General features: G+C 47.9%; 1 protein-coding gene across 8 annotated transcripts in view; it reads right to left on the reverse strand.

Annotated features, from left to right (window-relative positions):
- Positions 1-22,024, reverse strand: part of SLMAP (sarcolemma associated protein) — a 1,084,481-nt gene that overhangs the window by 98,370 nt on the left and 964,087 nt on the right. For all 8 annotated transcript variants that reach the window (XM_078661565.1, XM_078661566.1, XM_078661561.1 and 5 more), the window contains one exon: positions 16,450-16,621. In XM_078661565.1, coding sequence (XP_078517691.1) covers positions 16,450-16,621 — 172 coding nt within the window. The remainder of the gene's footprint in view (positions 1-16,449; positions 16,622-22,024) is intronic.

Below are 22,024 nucleotides of genomic sequence, written 5' to 3' on the forward strand. Positions count from 1 at the left end.
GCAGTCAGTGTGACTTTGGCACGTTGATAGTGAAACCAGCAAGTGCAGAAGGTTCTCCACAGTCTGGAAGTGGGAGACGACTACCTCAAGTTCAAGTTTAGTTTATTGCACAGTTAATTAAAACCAATGCGATACAGTACACAATAAGAAAGTTAAAATACTCATAAAAACATGCGTTTAAGATCAATTCTATACTATAGTGCGATAAGCATAAACAATTCAGCGTACAAAATATTTTGTTTGCTGGCCGCCCACATTAGGCCTTCTGTACTTCTCATCCGCTTTTTAGGCCTGTTAGTCAATTCATGTTTTCCATAAATTTCATTAAAGTTTGCAGCATAGATGATTCGTTAATATAAATTAAATCATATGTCCTGTTTGTAGATTGTTCATGGGTCAAGTTTTGGTAGTTTTTTTTCCACTGCTTTTAAAAATTTCACAAAACTGCAGCTCAGCTGGGGGTCCTGTGCTGAGAAGCAGGTTAGCACTGCACTCCTTCGTGTGCGTACCCCCTGTAGAATAAAATGGCGTTTCAGCAGGAGCTTCCTTTCTTCTTGCAATTCTTCACACGAGCATAGCAGGTGCATCATGTCTTCAGCCCCAATGCCACATAGCCTGCATAGTGTTCCTGCTTTCGATCTCAGCCAGTGAGGGAGGTGTAGGATGCATGGTAGCTGACCCAGTCTATATTTTAAAAAGGACAATTTGTTTTTTTTTGTATAACCTAGACCAAGATAAGGCTGGGGGGCTTGTATCAGGTATGTATTTAGTACCATCCATGCGTGAGATCTTTTTGATAGGGTGGCTTTATCTTGGACCCATGACTGAAGCTTGATCGATTTCTTCACCAGTTTGTTGAGTGATTTGTGATCTGCAGGGGACGCCCAGAGTTCTGCCAGCCCGGTGTTCACTATGCTCTTTTCCAGATATTTTGCTGCTGGTGAGTTTTGGGTCTGCTCTAGTTCTTTCCATAAATATTCGTTCAACGTTCCTTCAGTCGTTTTTCTTACTTTGTCCCATGAGCAGATATATGCCCCTTGTCGTGCCAAAAGCTGTGACCGAATACCAAACTCCAATCTGATCTGTGCTGGGGAGGATCGCTTTGGAAGGCCGAAGATAATTCTGTATGCCGACACGATTGTGCTGTCAAGTGTTACGGCATCTCTGCCTCGGTGGGCCTCACTCCCATAAGTTAGTGTTGGTAGTAGTTTGGCACGTATGACATGTAGTAAAGGAGTCAGAGAAGGGCCGGAGAGGTTGTTATTTAGTGTTTTTAAGGCGATTGCCAGAGCGAGGCCTTTACCTCTTATGCTGGCCCTTTGTTCACTGAATTGGCCACCACTGTCAATCTTCACACCTAGATATTTGTATGACGAGGTGTCTTTGATGCGGGTGTTATTCCAGAACCACGAGAAGCTTTTCTTATTTTTGTTCTTGCTGATTGTCATTGTTTGCGTGTTCTCGAGGTTCGCTGTTAAATCATTTGACTTGGAATATCTCTGGGTCGTATTTAAGAGATTTTGGAGCCCTACTCTTGTATGGCTTATTAGCACCAGGTTGTCTGCATATAGGAGGAGACGACTACCTGGGCGAACCTGCCTTCAAGGCCCTTCTTCGCTCGGGCCACAAACAACTTAGCCTGCATTTCCTTTAGTGCCTTCGGGTTCATCCGACGGCACGAAGAACACTCTTTGATGTTGTGGTCTGACAAACATCAAATTCGGTCTTCGTGGGGGTCTGTGACCAACATATGGCCCCCACATTCCCTCCAGGTTTTAAAGTCATGATCGAAGAAACCGTTTCTAGACAACTGCAACAAAGTAGTCTACAAAGAAATGGAGAGACCTAGAAAAAACATTAAGCGTCGACGGCGCAGAAAAAAGGGAACGGACATCAATACGCCAACGAGGTCTTCTTATGGCTCCGATGAAGTCACACGGAATCGCGAGCAGAGTAGTGCTATTGTGATATCCTCGTGGACGTGGGAAAGCTAAGAAAACAGTTTCTGTGTAATGCTGGTGCAGGCGTAGAGGGTAATTCAAAAGGTGAGGAATACACAGGCAAATGTATCCATCAGAAATGAAGGTTTTGGTGGGTACAGATGTTGGAGTTCTTTCAAGAAACGAGTCACAACAGGTGACTTAAACAGGGAGGGTTGATCTGGCAACCACAAGAAAGCAGAGATGGCCAAAAGATAACCTTTAACTGGGCCCAAAGTGAAGTCTTTCAGGGCTAAAGAAAGAATAACCGGGCGACATCAAGGCTCTCAACTCAACTCTACAAAAAACCCAGTCTTGGTTGACTGATAACCACCTCAAACTAAATTCCCTACTAATCGCCCCCCTAACCAAATAGACATCATTCAAGAATGGCTTATAAAACTGTCAGTGCTTAACTGCCAGCCTCTTTTAATCGATTCAGCAAAATCACTGGGAGTAACTCTGGACAGCAACCTAATCATGCAAAAACATATCAGTGCTGCAGCAAAAGGAGCTAACTTTCACTCCCTGAGAAAACTAAAACCTTTCCTCCCAGCAAATGACTTCAAACTGGCAGTCCAAGCACTAGTACTTCCCAGACTAGATTATGGTAGTGCAACACTTAGTGGACTCCCTAGATCGTCAACTGCTCTGCTTAGAGCATCACTTAACTCAGCGGCCAGACTCATCACAGGTTCCAAAAGACATTGCCATATCTCCCCAGACTTCAAAACGCTCAACTGGCTACCCTTCGAAGCAAGAATCCAACAAAAAAAAAATCGCCTGCATGACAGACAAAGCTCTACACCACAACACCCCGAGTTACCTGTCCCAGAAACACTAGCTCTCGTGTGGAACAGATCCTCTAGGAGCGCCAACAACCTCCTTCTGAAGCCTCAAAGATTTGTTAAGAAGAAAACATATAATCGCGCTTTCTCTGGAATTGGTCCAAGGATTTGGAATGCACTACCCCCAGAAAACCAGACGCAACCCATCATCTGCATCCTTAAAAAAAAGAAGTAAAATCCCTACTCAAGACGAAATTCATGTGAACATTATCTCGGATTCCTGGAACATTCCAGCTGTAAAACATGTCTCGAATTACTATGTTTCTTTTGTACTATGCTTCATTTGTCTAACTACCTCTCTTGTGAAGCGCTCTGATACCCGTAAGGGTCTTGTTCGCGCTATACAAAGCCTTTAAATAAATAAATAAATTAAATAAAATAACCACCGCCATAGATAAAGGTGCAGAGAGCGGATCAACCTGTTTTGAGGTGCACCATGCCACACATTTGTCTCATCCGCAGGGGCATACGGTCTTAGTGGAGGGATGTCTCACTGCCAGAATAACATCATAGTCTCCTGGAGGAAGGTCAAAGATTGTCAGTTCTCTCAGCTCAATTGCCACGCATGAAGGCAGAGTGTGTGCAGATGTAGGTGCAGGTGCAGGACCCTGCCTTGCTGCTGCAACAGTAGATTCTCCTGGAAAGGCAGTCTGATCAGATGACTGATGTTCAGGCTCAGGAGTTCTGGACACCAAACTCTAAATGCCCAATTCGGCACCACAAGAATGAATTGGGCCCTTTTGTTTTTGATCTTCTTGAGAACTCTGGGCAGGAGTGGGATCGTGGACGGCGTATAGGAGGCCTGAACTCCGTTTGAGATAAATTGTCTCCGAGCGAGAGTTGCCTTGGAAACCTGCGCACAGAAGTGCTGGCATTGCACGTTCTCAGCAGTGAAAAATAGATCTAATCAAAGGTCTCCAAATTTCAGAAGAGCCCTTGCACCACCTCTGGATGTAGATGCTATTCGGGATCTGGTAGGCATCGATGTCTGAGTTTGTCTGCTCTGTTGTTCAGAGAGCCAGCCAGATGTTGAAACACCAGGAACATTTTCTATTATTCTAGCCATGTCCAGAGAGGCAGGGCCTCTTGACACAAGGTTCACAACTCCAACTCGCCCTACTTGTTGAGATACCACATGACGGTGGTGTTGTCAGGAAACACCTGCACTAGCCTCACTTTGATAGAAGGAAGGAAGGCTTTCAAAGTCGCTCAGATCACTCTGAGATGGACCGGAGTCCTCTCATCTCCAACTCTCCCAGATGGCCACCCCAGCCTAGGAGTGATGCATCTGTCACTACAGTTAGCTCTGAGTGGGGAAGGGAAATGAATCTGCTACTAACCCAGTAGCGGTTCGTCAGCCACTAGGATAGGATAGGATATGTGTTTGTAAAGCGCTCTAATGCGGTGGCGTCTTGGTACTGGTGTATATGTAAGTGGTACAGCCTACGTTTCAAGAGCTGGGTTGAGGCAAACAGCCAAGTTTTCAGATCTTTCCCAAAAGATTGTCGATTTGACTGAAATCTCATGGCTATTGGTATTTTATTCTACAACTTTCCTGCACAGTTTGAGAAAGTTCTACCACCCCATCTCACTCTCCTAATCCTGTCAATCTGGAGAAGGCCCAATTTACTGGATCTTAGAGCGGGAGCGGGGGTATAGGGCATGAAAATTGGCTCCTCCCCGTAGAATGCTTTATGAACCAGGCATAAAGCATTGAATTCCACACGTTGCTGTACGAGGAGCCAGTGAAGTGCTCTAATTCAGCGGAGGTTGATTGACCTCTAGGTATATTTAGAAGCAGCCTCGCAGCAGCATTCTGCAATGACTGCAGCCTACTTATCTGGGTTTTGTTAATCCCCAACACCAAAGCATTGCAATAATCAAGTTTAAATAGTAGGAGAGCCACCACCACTGACTCTTGTAATTCCTGCGCAATGAAAGGGAAAATCTTTCTCAAAGTTGTTATTAGAAATAAGCAGGTAAGACTATTTACATGAGCGGAGAAGTTTAGCCGGCTATCAAAGATGACTCCGAGGTTTCTGACCTCGAGCACTGGGCAGGGGCATTCTCCGGCTCTCACTGGCCACCAGGAGTCGTTCCACAGGGATCGCCCCTGACAAAACTCAATAACCTCCGTCTTATCTGTATTGATTTTCAGGAAGCTATGGTTCATCCAGGTCATGATCTCAGTAAGGCACACATGAAACCTCACAGCTGTGTCCTCAGGCTGTTTAGCTATCAAGATTATAAGCTGAGAATCATCTGCATATGATACCAGGGCGAAACCATGCTTCCTGATAAGTCTGCGGTACAAAAGGGGGTGGTGATGGACGGAGCATCTGAACCAATCAAACACTCACACCCAGTCAACAGATCTGGGTTTAATCCATTACCGTTCTTTAGCCCACTCTGCCACCCCAGTTCAGACATGGCCATTTGCAAATCAGTCTGACCCTGTGCCTCATGGGAACAGTCCAGCCCGAACTGCCAATTCTGGCCAGGGGAGTGACATAGATGTTAAACATCGTTGGTGATAAGGCTGATCTACTGCAGGTCTTTTGCAGTTCCCTTCAATATCTGCACCAGGTTGGGGAGATTCCCCTGATGCTGGCCCACTGGAACTTCAGGTCCCACTGAAGAGCATGGGCATGCGTCACAAGCAGGATCCCGGAGGCCATGAGACCAAGCAGTCTCAGAGTCAGTCTAACTGAAATCCAAGGTAGATGCTGAAACATCAGAATCAAAATCTGAATATACTAGACTCACCATTCCATAGGATGGATCTGGAACTGCACTGTATCCAGAACAGCACAGATGACAGGGATCGTCTGAAAGAGTCGGGTGTTACTTCAGCATGTTTACAGTGAACCCCAGTGAGCTCAGGAGGTGGGAGAAGACCGCCTGGGAGCGAGCCCACCTTCAACATCCAGTCGTTGAGGTGAACATCGGAAGGGTGGTGGTAAGACCAAAGGGGAGCAGATTGAACTGTAATGCTTGTGGTCCACAATGAACTGCAGGTAACACCTGTGAGCAGGCAGGGTGGGGATATGGAAGAAGAAGAATACCTGCAAGTTCAATGCTCCCATCCAGTCTTCAGGGTTGAAGGTAGACAGAACCTGAGCCAACATAAGCATCTTGAATTGCTCCTTCGGGAAGAAGTTAAGAAGGTGCAGGTCTAGCATAGGACGGAGGCCTACTTTCTGGAAAGTAGGAAGAATAGCAACTACAGCTTACTTCTGAAGCACCCTCTCAATGGTTCCTTTGTTCAAAAGAACCTGAACATCTTGACGAAGCATGGAGAGGTGATCCTACATTAGCCGGTCAAAAGAAGATGTATGGGCAGTGGGGTTTCGAGGCAGGGGCTAGAGTAACCTCGCTGAACAATTTGGAGAGCCACTTGTCTGATGTTATGGACTGCCAGCGGTGGAGATGATGAGTTTATCATGCCACCCAATGGGTTGACTTCTGGCTGTCCCACAGGATCTGTGGGTATCACTTCCTCGGCCACAGCGGGCCCTGTTGGCCTTGGTAGATGGGTGGGAATGGGCACATCTGGTAACTCCTTCCATAGCCATGGAAGGGGCAAAAGGGGGTCTCGAGCTGGAGTGAGGCCATGGAGAGTCTAAGGGAGCAAGCGGTGGCCCTGTTGTCCTTAAAGAGCACAAGCACTGAATCCACCTTTTCATCAAAAGGTGAGTGCCATCAAAGGGCATGTCCATGAAGGAAGCTTTGACATCTCCTGAAAAGAAAGTCGATCTCAGCCAGGATTGGCGCCTGAGTGTCTCTGGCAATGCAATCGCGAGTCAGTCACATTCAGTTTGCAGTGTATTTGAACTTCACTGCAACCCTGCCATCGGCAATAGCCTGGGTCAGGATGGCTCATGCATCTTCTGAGACCATAAGCAGCACATGCGCAATCGGAACACACTAGAGATGACTTTGAAGGTGGAGGTCTGACAACTACACTCTACCAGATGGGGTGCTGGGTGAGGAAAACTGGGTCCCCAGGAGCAGGGCGATGGTGGCAAACAAATGTCCTGTGCACAGGAGCCCCTGTGCAGGGCTTTTCCTCGGACCGAGCAGGACATCTGTGAGGGTTATATTGAATGGGAGGAGGGGTTGGGAGGTGGCAACCTTCGAATGAAGCAACTCTGTAAAGATGTGTCTTCACTCCCAATAGTCTCCCTCGCCATGCTTGTTAAATTAAAAAAGCACTAACTCCGGTTCAGACGGTCTGGTTCTGGCTGGCGCTGGAATTGGACAATGCCCATCCAGCTCTGTGTCAGAGTCTATCACATTGGGTTTGGCATCACCGCGGGGAGTTGGAGGAAAAGGGACAACACCACTGGAGTGGGCTCCGAAGGTGGTTACTGGTCTCAAGGGTGGAGACGCCCAATATTCAGCACCAGATGCAAAAGGGCAAACAGGCGCAGAGGGCGGACCTGCTGGCGGAAATCCAGTGGGGGCTCCGCCCAAACCCATGGGGCTCGCAGGTGCTTCAAAGGGTTCAGCCTGCCTGAATATGAGGTGCATGGCCTGATAAAACTCCTTGAGTTGGGGGTGGAGGGGAAGGTCTGGCTCTGGGAAACTCTGGAATGCAAGGAATAGAGTGTACCCAGGCACAGGCTTCACATAGGATGCATGAGAGTGGGCCCCTCGAATTGTGATGTTGTTCCTGAGCCCCGTCCAAAGATTTGGACAAAAAAAGAGAAGTTGAATAGCATATCGACTTCTTGAATGTCTTATATATTTTTGTGAGACTTACCCGATGATGAGTTTGATCGGAAAGACGAAATGCAAGAGCGGCTCCGCGAACGGTCCGAGGACAACCCGCACAACCAGGATCAGGAGCGTCATGAAGTCATCCGACAGCTGGCAACCAGGAGCTTCATAGACCACTCTTATAACGCCTTTTGGGTTTATGGCGTGGCTGACCTCATAGGTCTTGGAGTCATAGCCTAGCCCTACACACCAAAGGCAATCCAGGTGAGGGCTATCAGACATCTGCCTGTCACAGGAACGATACAGATTGAAACTGTTTTTTGGGAGACACCCTGACACACTGGGAGAAAATGTCATGGTAAAAAGCTTTGACAAAATGCTGAAAAAAAGTCAGTCAAAACGTTTATGGGGGTAGCTCTCTCTGGATCTTTGCTGACTGGCGTGGAAATTAAAGAACTGATGTGAGCGTGCTGGGATTAAGCCTATATAGGCCCCACACATCCCTTCTCTCTGGCACTGACGATGCGGACAATGCTGCACCTACTGATGCCACAGACTGGCGTGCAGTGGTACTACTTAAACTTTTTCCAGATTCAGTCAGACCCTAGAGGAATATTCTAAAGTAAGGAATCAGCAGCTAAAAGTCTATCAGACAGGAACTGATATCAGCACACAAGAGTAGCAGCTATATGTAGCTCAGGTGTTCTTTCTAGCGTGGGATGAAGTTGAAACAGAGCTGTAGGACACCACTTACAAACGAGCAAGGGAATCGCTGAAAAAAATGATCCCTATCCAGTCTGGCGCCGGAAGGTATTCACTTAGTGAGAAATCTGCAGTTAATAGAATCATCAGAAGATCCTATATAAGGGGAATTCTCTACACCGGCCTCACATACGATTTTTGCTTGTTGATGGAGAACCCTAAAGATGGTCATCTGCATGTGAAGAGCAACTGACTGTAACAAACTTGCTTCACCAGCCAGTCATCAAAGTTTGGGTATATGTTCACTTCAGTACTGCAAAGATGTGACACGTCTAACATCACCACCTTTATGAACACTCTGGGGGCTGAGGTGAGGTCAAAGGACAGGACTGTGAACTGAAAAAGGTCCTTCCCGAACACAGTGGGAAAAAACGCTTGTGGGACTGCTGGACAGGTACAGGAATGAACATGTCCTCCAGATCCAAGGACACCATCCCATCGCCAGCATCTATGGTGGAGAGGACCTGGGTCAGAGCCATTTGAAGGAAGGTGTTCAAAAAGGATTAGTTACTTACCTGTAATCCTAGTTCTCTTCCAGGGGTATCCTCATCAAAGTCATAAGCACATGAATATTCCCGCCCATGTGCGGGACCCCGGAAAACATATATCATATATATATGTAACTCTACATATATGTATATATACATATATAAACACCCACAATGCAGTACTCACTGAAAGAGCTGAACAATGCTGCAATAGAAAACCTTTGCACATAAACATTCCAATAAAAAGCAGGTAGAAAGAAAAAACCTTTGTAAACTGCTTTATTATACAGTAGAAAATGTAATCCTGCAAGGAAAATGAAAGCATTGTCAGCACATAGGCTGCATTGTAGGAAAAACCATAGAGTAGAAAGCTGAAAAGCTAACTCATAGACAGTAACAGAAAACTGGCACCGTGCCTTTAAGGCAGCCATGACCCCTAGCTCCCATCATACCTCAGGGGTGACAGTTAGGTCAGTTGTTCTTTGCAGATAACCGCAGACCATTAAAAAAAAACATATATATATTTCACATGACCACTTGCCCGGGGAGGCGGGTGGGTTGCTTATGACTTTGATGAGGATACCCCTGGAAGAGAACTAGGATTAGAGGTAAGTAACTAATCCTTCTCTTCCAGGGGATCCTCATCAATAGTCATAAGCACGTGAATAGAATAGCAAGCCATCCCCTCATCCTGCGGGCAAGTGGACAGAGAATTATTCAGACATCAGAAAACCGCCATGAGGCAAACACAGGCTCCGAACTCTCAACACTTGAACAGATTCCGCAAGGAAGCCTGGCCCACTTGGGTATCTGCTCTGGAGTCTGAATCCAGACAGTAATGCCTGGTAAATGTGTGAACCAATTTCCAAGTTGCCGCTTTGTAAATCTCGGCCATCAGTACATTATGCAAAAAAGCTACTGTTGCCGCTTTGCCCCTAGTTGAGTGAGCCTTAGGGGTAGCGAGCAAAGGTTTATTTGCCAACTGGTAAGATAACTTTATACAAGAGACTATCCATCTTGCGATGGTCCGTTTAGAAGCACCAAAACCTGTTCTGACCGAACCATAGTTTACAAACAAATGGTCAGACTTTCTCACAGATTTCGTGGCTTCCAAGTAAAACTTGAGAATCCTCTTAAGGTCCAGCGAATGCAGAGTTCTCTCCGCTGGAGTCGTAGGGTTTGGAAAGAAAGAGGGCAAAGAAATTGTCTGATTTACATGGAACTCCGACACAAACTTAGGTAGAAAGGAAGGGTGGGTTCGCATAACCACTCTATTATGATGGAAAAATGTATAGGGCTCTTTAGATGACAAAGCCTGAATTTCACTAACTCTGCGCGCAGAATTGATTGCCACCAGGATCACCACTTTCCACGACAGGTGTTGCAGAGATGCTTTATGAATGGGCTCAAAGGGAGGGCCCATCAGCTTGGACAATACCAAATTCAACTCCCAAGGTGAAGAGGGAGGTCTCACAGGAGGGTAAACATTATTTAGCCCTTGTAGGAAATCCTTAACCACCTGAAGCTGAAAAAATGAAGGTTGGTTGGCAGATTTACGTTAAGCCGTAATTGCTGCCAAATGTACCTTTATAGAAGAGTATTTTAAACCAGACTTTGCCAAATAGAGTAAGTATGGTAGGATGACCTCTTCTTGACCAGTAACTGGATTCCAACCCTTCTGAACACACCACAAATAAAACCTCTTCCACTTCATAGAGTATGAGGTTCTTGTGGAAGGTCTCTTCGACTCCCGTAGAATGTCCATGCAGTCTGCAGAAAGGTTTAGGTGTCTATACTGCAGGACTTCAGGAGCCATGCTGTCAGGCTGAGTGAGGGGAGGCTGGGATGGAAGATCTCCCCCCCCCCCCCCCCATCTTGGAAAGAAGGTCCCGCCTGCATGGAAGCCTCCGATGCGGACGAAGTGACAATTGCAAGAGACCTGGATACCACCATTGGCGAGGTCAATCTGGTGCTATTAGTATCATTTTCATCCTGGATCTCAGGAGCTTCGCTACTACCTTCGGAATGAGAGGGAGGGGTGAAAAGGCATATGCAAACGTCCCTGATCAGCTTATCAAAAGTGCATTCCCCCTCGTTCCTGGTCGGTAGAACCTGGATGCGAAGGCGTGGCATTTCTAGTTGTCTTCGTCTGCGAAGAGGTCGATGCTGGGATGACCCCACTGCCGGAAAATGTCTTCTACTACGCCGTCGTTGAGCACCCAGTCTTCTTGCTCATGGAAGTGACGACTTAGGGAGTATGCTTGAACATTCTGCTCTCCCGGCAGATGGACTGCCGTTATCGACAGGTTCCTGGCTAGCAGCCAGTGCCAAATTGCTTGGGCCTCGAGAGACAGAGGACGAGAGCGTGTTCCACCTTGTTTGTTTAAATAGTACATGGTGGTTGTGTTGTCCGTTTGAATCAATATTGAATCTGACTGAATGGCTGGTTGAAAAGCCTTGAGGGCCAAGTGGACTGCCCGCAGTTCGAGCATGTTGATATGGTAAGTCTGCTCGTTGGGTCCATCTCCCCTGTGTTTGAAGGGGACCCAGATGTGCACCCCAGCCCTGAAGAGAGGCGTCTGTGATCAGGGATTGCACAGGCATAGGCTGATGAAACTGAACTCCCACCAGGAGATTCTGTGGATGCATCCACCAGAGGATGGATTTCTTCGCAATGGGGGAAGAGTACAATCCGGTTGTTCCACTGACCTGATGATTGACTCCATTTGTCTTCCAGTTCCTGCTGAAGTGGTCTCATCCTCAACCTGGCGTTGGGTATGAGAAAAATGCAGGAGGCCATGGAACCCAGCAGAGAAGCCACCTGTCTCACTGATGGCTGAGGAATTTGAAGAATCATGTTTCCTTTGATCTTCATTGATGACAGTCTTTCCGCCGAAGGAAACACTTTTCCTTGGACGGAGTCGATAGTGGCCCCCAGATAGTGGATCGACTGGGTCGGCTGAAGGACTGATTTGTCCAGATTGGCATGAAGGCCCAAACGATAAAGAAGGTTCAGACACATGTGAAGATGCTCCCGTACCAAGAGAGGACATGATTCTTATAGCAGCCAATCGTCTAGGTATGGGTAGACATGCAGGCCCTGACGATGTAAGAATGCCACAAGCACTTTGTAAATACCCTTGGAGCTGACTTCAGGCTGAAGGGCAAAACCTTGAATTGGTAATGTTCCTTCCCTACAGTGAAACGTAGGAACTTGTGATGTCATGCTGTGATCGGGATGTGGAAATATGCATCCTGAAGATCCAATGAGTACATCCAATCGCCTTTCTTTAGATGCTGGAAAATTTGTTGGGGAGATAGCATCCGAAATTTTTCTTTTTTTGATGCATTTGTTTAGATACCGCAGATCTAAGATGGGTCAGAACTTGTCCGGCTGGTCTTTTTTCTGCTGGACAAGGAAGTATCTGGAATAGATTCCTTTTCCTCTCTGCAGTGATGGGACTACTTCTATTGCTTGTTTTTTTAGAAGGGTCGCCACTTCTTGACGCAGGAGGACCAAATGATGTTGTCTGGATTCTTTTGGGGCCGAGCAAAAACGTAGTGCGTATCCATTGGCTAGTATATTGTGCACCCACTGGTCTTTTGTTATAGTGCGCCACTCTTGAGCGTAGTGTGCTATACTTCCTCCGACTGGAGTGCGCAACGGTGCTGGAGGAAGCATTGACTCATTGCTTCCCTTCTGCTTTCGATGTAGAGGAGGATTGCTGCTGGCGTCCTCCTCTTCCTCTGGATGAGCGCTGGCCTTGATATTGGGATTTTCCTTGTTTATTTTGTGACCATTGAGGGGTTTGAACCCTCGCTGGTTACCTTTGCGATTGTACGGCTTGTAACGATTCTAGAACTCTTTCTTTTTTTCAAGGCCCACTGCTTTTAAAGTGTCCAATTCAGCCTTCATCCTTCCCATCTCCTCGTCTGTATGGGCGCCAAACAGAGAGGTACCGAAGAAGGGCAGATTCATTATGCATTGTTGGGCATCAGGCTTCAATGCAGTGAGACGCAACCAAGAGGAGCGGCGTGCACAAACGCCATGGGCATATGAATGAGCTGCCAGAGATACTCCATCTGCTGCCGTGCTTATTACTTGGTTAGAAACCAAAGCCCTTTGTGGATAATTTCTGAGAAGTCCTGCTGGTCTTCCTTTGGGAGCTTCTCCTTAAACCGATCTAAAGAGTCCCACAGGGATCTATCGTATCGCCCCAAGAGGGCTGCAGCATTGGAAGCCTGTAGGGTGGAAGCAGCTGAACCACAGGCTTTCCTCCCCCAAGAGTCCTGGGCTTTGCTGTCTTTATCAGGTGAAACGGAGGACGAAGATGCCACTGAATGTGTTTTCTTTAATGCCGCAATTATTACTGAGTCAGGTGGAGGATTGGATCTCAGAAACAGAGGATCTGAAGCCGCCGGTTTGTATTTCTTTAGGATCTATGCAGGAGCTGCTTTTGCTGATGCTGGAGCCAGAAAAACATCCATCACCGGTTCGATGACTCCCGGTACCAAAGGGAGCAATGGTCTCGAAAGCGATCTTTGATGCAGAGTTTCAAAGATAATTGACGTGGTCGTTTGAGTTGTGGCCATGGTAATGCCCAATTTCTGCGCCCCTCTGGATAACACATCGTGGAAAGTGTTCACGTCATCAATGGGTGACACACTGCCGGGCGGACTATCCGTGAGGGTGGGAGAATAATCCCTCTTAGATGAGCGCGTTGACGTAGACGACCAAGATGGTGTACGTCGCCTTTTACGATGCCCATGTGCAGTCCTCCGATCAGGTGACCTGCCTCGGTGTTCTCTGGTGCATGTGTGAGGCGATTTATCTGCTTCCTGCACCAAACGCTGCAACGAAGACCTATGTAATGGGCTTGAGTACTCAGCCGCCCTTTGTGCTCCACCCGCTGATGCTGACTTCCATAGATGTAGGGGTTGCATCCGCCTGGGAGAGAGGTGAATCGAAAGAGATTTCTGTCTCCTCTGAGGATTTTTTGAAGGAGAACCTGCAGTTCCTCTGGACTGCACAGAAACACTGCGCGATGAAGCAATTGTCTGTGGGGAACTTCGGGCCGAATGCGAAGAGGCCCCATGAGTTCTTGAGTGCGACCTCCGTCGCGAAGAGCGATGAGACGTCTGTCGTGACGTTGATCTGCTCTGCGTCACCATAATGGGGGAGACTCTGGATCCTGAACGTCTCCTTGACGTTGATCTGGAATGTCTCGACGTTGCATGATGTGATGCCGAATGCTTGGAGCCTCTAGATCTTGTCCTTGAGGAAGAGCGTGCCTTAGACCTCCCCGCTGACCTGTTTGACGGAGAAAACCTTCTCGACGTCGAACGATCCCTCGATGTCGACTTCCTTGGTCTCGACATCGAATGTGACACCAAAGGGGATCTGGACCTCGACGTCAAACGCCGCCCTGACGCCGACGGAGGAGATGGTACCTGTCTCGACGTCGAACGCCATTTGGACGACGTCGACGGAGAGGTATGTTTCGACACCGGTCGCTGATGGTCCTGCGGCGGCGGAACTTTACTCGAGGTCGACAATCGCCTTGTTAATGTCGACGGAGTTCTACGCTTCGACGTCGATCGCCGGTGACTGGGTGACGACGGAGCATGTCTCGACGTCGAACGCCGTCTAGACGTCGAACGCCGCCTCGACGGCGGAGACATATTTCTCGATGCTGTACGAGCCCGCACCAACGGAGATCGCTGCCTCGACGCCGATCGTCGCCGGGTTGACGACGGCGGAGGTCTCGACCTACCTGCGATCCTCGACGACGACCGGTCTTCTCTCGAAGGCAAGCCCGCCACCGATGGTCTTTTCGTCGCCGTTTTTGACGCTGAAGAAGAGATTCGAGGCGCCGAGCTCGACGCCGATGGAGAGCACACAGGAATCTTACTTGTGGAAGCTCTGTCGTTCTTCATCAGCAGTGACCTGCCTCTGGAGGTGGATCTTCTTCTCTCTGCAAGGCCATAGAGGCGAGTCCTCTCCCTGTCCTTTAAAGTTCTCTTGGACAGGAGCTGGCAATGCTGGCAGGTGTGAGGATCATGATCTGAAGGCGAACATAAATTACAGACTGAATGAGAGTCTGTTTTTGCCTTCTTTTTGCCACAGGAAGGGCAAGCATCAAAAAGGGAAGGCATTTCTGAGTGGAAACAATGCCAAAACCCTTCAAAAACAGCTGAAAAACACTTCAACACAGAAAAAACCGTTGAGGTAAAGAGGTTTCACTTCAAAAAGTGAAGTAATTTCTGACAAAAGTCAGAAAGAAGAGAGCTGTAGAAACCATGGTCCTGTCAGAAGGAGCCGGAAAGAACAACTGACCTAACTGTCACCCCTGAGGCATGATAGGAGCTAGGGGTCATGGCTCCCTTAAAGGCACGGTGCCAGTTTTCTGTTACTGTCTATATGAGTTAGCTTTTCAGCTTTCTACTCTATGGTTTTTCCTACAATGCAGCCTATGTGCTGACAATGTTTTCATTTTCCTTGCAGGATTACCTTTTCTACTGTATAATAAAGCGGTTTACAAAGGTTTTTTCGTTCTACCTGCTTTTTATTGGAATGTTTATGGGCGAAGGTTTTCTATTGCAGCAGTGTTCAGCTATTCCAGTGAGGACTGCATTGTGGGGGTATTTATATATGTATATATACATATATGTAGAGCTACATATATATAGGATATATGTTTTCCGGGGTCCCCCACATGGGTGGGAATATTCATGTGCTTATGACGATTGATAAGGATACCCTGGAAGAGAAACTAATGTCCAAAATCAGCCTGAGCCTACCAACATTTTAAGGCACCCAGTAGTAACAAGAGTAGCATGTATCGCTTTATCATTCCCAGAGAGAAACCAGCACCTCTGGAGTCTGCATTGGCCTGTCTGTAACAAATGTAGTATGCGTCAAAGGAGGTGTAGCCCAGTAGTGGAGAGGAACCAGGCAGTGGTATAATGGTGCCGGTCAGTGCCACAACAGGACCTGCTGGCTGAAGTCTAATGGAGGGCTTCAGTGGAAGCATGAGGACCAAATACACAATGGACTGTCCACGATGAGATAGACAGATTAGCAATTCTACAGATGTCCGTGGCCCACCTACTTATTGCCACAATTCTTTTCTGCCTCTGGAAATGGATCCCTCAAAAATCATGTTTGCCCAGAGAGTTAATTCCATCTAATTTGCTGGAAGAATTACTATGTTCACTATCAATAGTAGCTAACATCTTGAATTCATGATCATCACAAATATAAAACTTACATAAATCACATACAGAAGAGGGTAAAATATGCAATGCCTTCTTTCCTAATCAAAACAAATCTAACAGAAATAACAAAGAGCCAAGGACTTGAAAGGACCAGTCGTCCCCTTTTGACAAATGTTCCATCGATCCGAACGCAAGTTGTTTAATGTCCATCACATTCCAGAATCTTTCCACTGACCTGGCACAGCAATATTTGGTCTTGTAACACAATCAGAGCAATACAAATTAATGAAATGAATATTTAAGCCTTCAGGATGGTGTCACTGATGTTAAAGTGGAACCTGTATTAAACAAATTCTCATCACATAACAGCAATTTATTTTTATTTTACCCATAAAACAAGACAGTCACCATATACCTAACGTGCAAATTTACCTTCTCATGTATATCCCTGGATTGATTCTCAGCCTCTATTAGATGCGTTTTCAGACTGTTTGCCTCCCGCTGACTTTGTTCCTTCAAAGAACCTACTTGATCTTCAAGCTCCTTGCGAGTCGTTTCAAGAACACCAAGATCACTGGTAAGCTGTAAACTCTCCTTCCGGGAACTGTGAAACAAAAAGTATAAACCTTACAATATTAATTTATTATGATAAACATTGCTGGTCAGGAGTGAACAATTCTGTAGACTGCCTAACATAATTTCATAAACTAACTACTTTATTTGGGATCAAGGGTGTAGTCACATCGCTTATTTATCCCAACAGACTTAGCATGGTTCTGTAATATTTATTTAGAGAGGTTGTAGGACTTCACAGACTACTTCGAATGTGACGACGAACACCGGGACGAGCTCCGCAAACAGTCCCTGAACCTTCTGCGTGAATGCGACCTCAAGCGTCATGGAGTTGACAGACGCCAGGAGGTGAGGAGCTTGAGGGACCGCTCTCTCAGCATTTTGGGATGCAGGGAATGGCAGTCCCTCACAGGTCTTGGAGTCATGGTCCTGCTCCAAACACCACATGCACATCTTGGCCTGTGATAGACGCCACATGGTTTGAAACTAGCTGGTTCCTTAGGTGGCATATCGTCACACAAAGAGAAACATCTTTAAAGAACAAGTTACTTACCTTCAGTAACGATGTATCTGTAAGAGACATATGTTAGGTATAGATTCCTTACCTTAGAATTACCCCCGGCATCAGAATGTATCCAGAGAATTGTTTCTTTACAGTGGAGCTGGTCAACTCTGCGTCCGTCATCGGTATTGTGGTCGCCGGGATGACGTTGTGGTGCATACTTAGACATAGCCCCTGCGTGCTGGCGTCTTTTCTGACACTACTTTCCATGAAAGAAGCGCAGAGCCATGAAAGACACTGAGCACTGGTGAGCAACAACTATGGTGCTGCAAGGTAGTCCCTATCCCTAGAAGTCAGTTCACAAAGTGGGGAGGTTTGGTGGGGCGGTAAGGAATCTATAACTAATATAGGTCTCTTACAGATACATTGTTACCGACGGCAAGTAACTTGTTCATCTGAAAGAGACTATTAGTTATAGATTCCTTACCTTAGAATAGATACCCTAGCAATACCATCCCCAGAGGAGGGTCTGCGAACCAAGGTCACATCAGAAAGTCCTGGAGGACAGAATGGGTAAAGTAGCCGTCCGTGCGGACTTGACTATCCAGGCAGTAATGTCTGGTGAACGTGTGCACAGTAGCCAACGTGGCCGCCTGGCAGATATCGAAGAGTGGAACTCCCGACGACAAAGCAGTGGTTGCTGTCGTAGCTCTAGTGGAATGAGCGTGCAGCCCACTGGAGGTTCCTTTTTAGCCAAAGCGTACCAAAACTTGATACAAAGCACTACCCATAGAGAGATTGTAGGCTTTTGCACAGCATGGTCTTTTCTGACACCCACATAGCCAACAGGAAGTCCTTTGTGCGGTCAATGGTAGACAACGCATGTTTAGGTCCAGACGGTGGAGTCACTCCTCCCTGGAAGGGTGCAGAGGCGAGAAAAAGGAGGACAGAGTAATAGTCTGCTCGATGTGAAAGGGAGTGACTACTTTAGGCAAGAACAAGGGTCTTGTTCGAAGCACCACCTTGTCAGGATGTACTGAAAGGAAATGAGGCTTAGAAGAAAGAGCCTGAAGCTCACTCACTCTGCGAGCGGAGGTGATGGCAACAAGAAAGGCAGTCTTCAGAGTGAGAAGCCTGAGAGGACAGTTGTGAAGAGGTTCGAAGGGAGTGCACATAAGGTAAGTCAACACAAGATTCAAGTCCCACTGAGGCATTATGAAAGGAGATGGTGGAAAGAGATGAATAATACATTTAAAGAGGTGACTTACAATAGGGGACTTGAACAAAGAGGGCTGATTTGGCAGCCGAAGAAAAGTAGAAATGGCTGCCAGGTAGCCTTAAGAGTGCCAAGAGAAGAGCCAAGCTGGGCCAAAGAGAGAAGGAATAAAAGAACCTCAGAAAGAGGGGCAGAAAGGGGATTCACAGCCTTTGCTGTGCACCATGCCACAAATGTATTCCATTGGCAGGCGTATACAGAATTAGTGGAGGGACGCCTGGCTGCCAAGATGACGGTTCAGACTTTAGGAGGAAGGTCGAAAGCTGTCAACTGTCACCACTCAATTTCCATGCAAGGAGGTGGAGGCTGGGCAGGTTTGGTGGAGGACCATCCCCTGCGGCTGCGACAGAATATACTCCAGAAGGGGCAGTCTGATCGGAGGATCGATGGCCATGCTCAGGAGCTCAGGGTACCAGACTCTTCGTGCCCAGTCCGGCGCCACAGGAATGACTAGTGCCCTGTTGCGCTTTATCTTCTTCAGCACTCAGGGCAGAAGTGGTACAGGCAGAAAGGCGTACAGGAGGCCGAAGCCTCACTTGCGATGAAAAGCGGCGCCGAGCCAGTGCCACCTTGGAATCTCAAATGCGCAGAACTGCTGACTTTACGCGTCCTTTTCGGTGACGAACAGACCTAACCAAGGCTCTCCCCACTGCTGAAAGAGACCTTGCACCACCTCTGACAGAAGACGCCACTCTTGATCCACCAGATACCGGTGGCTGAGTTCATCCGCCCTGGCGTTCAGAGAAGCTGTCGGGTGTTGAACCACTAGGGTAAAGCCCTGATGTTCCAGCCATGTCCAAAAGCGAAGAGCCTCTTGACAAAGGGTCCACGACCCCACCCCGCTTTGTTTGTTGCAGTACCACATGGTTGTTGTGTTGTCCATGAACATTGCCTTTCCCTTGAGGAGGGAAGGAATGCCTTCAGTGTCAAGCAAATCGCTTAGCTCCAACAGGTTGATATGGAGACCGGACTCTGCCGGAGACCAGACTCCCCTGATCTCCGCCTCCCCCACCTGACCGCCCCCTCCCAGAAGTTAAGCAGCGGTCCCCACTGTGAGGTCTGGTTTGGGAAGGTAGAGGGGTGTGCCTCTGACCCAATCCTGGTTCGTTAACCACCACTGCAGTTGCTGTGTAGCACCCTCTGAGATCTGGACATAGTTGGAAAGATTCCCCTGATGCTGTGCCCACTAAAACTTCAGGTCCCACTGCAGAGCCTGCATATGCCATCTGGCTTGATCTACCAGCAGGACGCAGGAGGCCATGCAGCCCAGCAGCCTCAGAGTCATTCTCACCAAAATCTGGGATAGAGGCTGAAACATCAGTATCATAGCCCAAATATCCCGGACTCGCTGCTCGGGAAGATAAATGCGACACTGCACTGTGTCAAGAACAGCACCGATTAAAGGGAGCGACTGAGAGGGAGTCAGGTGTGACTTCGGCATGATGATAGTGAACCCCAGTGAATGCAGGAGGCCTGCCGTAGTCTGAAGGTGGGAGAGGATAGCCTGGGGCGAGCCCGCCTCCAACAGCCAGTCGTCGAGATAGTGGAAGACTGGAACCCCAGATCTTTGGAACCAAACAATGAAGCCTCTCCTTGGAAGGGTGAGGGGCGGATAGAACGTAGGGTGGGTAATGGACTGCCCTAGATGGAAGGGAGTTACCACCTTAGGAAGAAAAGCAGCCCTGATCCTGAGAACCAACACTTCAGCATGTATGGTCTGAAAAGGAGGCTTTGAACTCAAAGCCTGGAGCTCACTCGCCCTTCCTAACCGAAGTGATAGCCACTAGAAAGAATGTTTTGAATGTCATTAGTCGCAAAGGACAACTATGCATAGGCTCGAAAGTGGAACCCATTAAAAAAGTTAGCACCAAATTTAAATCCCACTAGTGCATAATAAAAGGAGAGGGTGGAAACATATTAGTAAGCCCCTTAATAAACCTTAAGACTATTGGAGACTTAAAAAGAGAAGGTTGATCAGGCAAACAAAGAAATGCCGACAAAAATCCTTTAACAGTGGCTACAGCACAACCCTGCTGAGCCAAATGAAGTGAAAAGAAAAGAACATCAGACAGATACGGTTTCAGAGGATCAACAGATTTCTCTCCACACCACTTAAACTTTGACCACCTATAGGAGTAGATAGACTTGGTGGAGTGTCGCCTGGCCGATAAAATAACATCCACCACGTCAGACGGGAGAGAAAAATAATTCAGGTTACCCCGTTCAATCTCCAGGCATGAAGGGGCAGGCTCTGGAGGTGGGGGTGTAGAACCTGCCCCTCCATCTGAGAGAGGTCTGCCCTGAGAGGGAGACGGAGTGGAGGGTGCGACGAGAGGTGAAGTAGATCTGTGTACCACACCCTTCTTGGCCAATCAGGGGCCAATAACTTGGGCCCGGTCTTGGGGAATCTTAATCAGAACGCGAGAAATCAAGGGTATGGGAGGAAACGCGTAAAGGAGTTGTGTGCTCCAACTCAACTGAAACGCGTTCCCCCCCAATGCTACCTGCCTCGGAAACTGGAGACACCAGAGTGACAGTCAGTGCTCGTTCCGGGAGTGACAAACAGGTCCACCCGAGGAGTTCCCCACGTCTGGAAGATATGTCGAACTACCTCCGGATGAAGCCTCCACTCGTGGTCGGCGGATAACTGCAGACAGACTGTCGGCACGCACGTTCAGCACCCCGGCCAGATGGTTTGCCATCAAGCAAATCTGATGGTCCTGAGCCCAGGACCAGAGCCGCAACGCCTCTTTGAAGAGACGGTACGACCCTACTCCTCCCTGCTTGTTGACATACCACATCGCTGCAGTGTTGACTGTCAGGACTTGAACCGACTGACCGTGGATGGAAGGGAGAAAGACCTTGAGCGCCAAACGTATCGCCCGCAATTCCAGAAGGTTGATATGAAGCAACCTTTCCTCTGGAGACCAAAGAACCTTGATCTCCAGATCCCACAGATAAGCACCCCACCCTAGGGTAGAGGCTTCCGTTATCACTGTGGCCACCGATGGAGGAAGATGGAAGGGCTTTACTTGACACAGATTGCCCTCCAAGCTCCACCAAGACAGATAACTGCAGCTTCTCTGGAGATCCTCACAGAGTCACTGAGATCTCCGTTGTGCTGATAGCACTGCCTGCGAAGGCACCACTGGTACGCCCTCATGTGCCAGCGTGCATGGCTGACCAACAGGATGCAGGTAGCGAACAGACAGAGCAGGCGAAGGACCTTCAGAACTGAAACAACCGCTCCATTGTAAAACAAGGGAATTGTTTCCTGAATGTCGAGAAACCTTTGCGGAGGAGGGAATGCTCGACACACAGTGGTATCCAGTACTGCCACTATGAACAGATTGCGCTGAAAGGGCACTAGGTGAGACTTGGGTACATTTATCGAAAAACCCAATTCATACAACAGCTGGGTTGTAACCTGCAAATGATGAGTCACCATCTCTAGAGACTCTGCTTTCAACAACCAGTCGTCCAGGTAGGGGAAAACTGGAATCCCCGACCTCCTGAGATGGGCAGCCACCACTGCCATCACCTTGGTGAAGACTCGAGGTGCAGTAGTAAGACCAAACGGAAGGACCGCAAACTGGTAGTGTTGCGACCCAACCATGAAAAGGAGATACTTCCTGTGCGACTTCAGGATTGGGATG

The sequence above is a fragment of the Lissotriton helveticus genome, chromosome 9, assembly GCF_964261635.1.
Source record: "Lissotriton helveticus chromosome 9, aLisHel1.1, whole genome shotgun sequence".
Classification (NCBI taxonomy): Eukaryota; Metazoa; Chordata; class Amphibia; order Caudata; family Salamandridae; genus Lissotriton; species Lissotriton helveticus.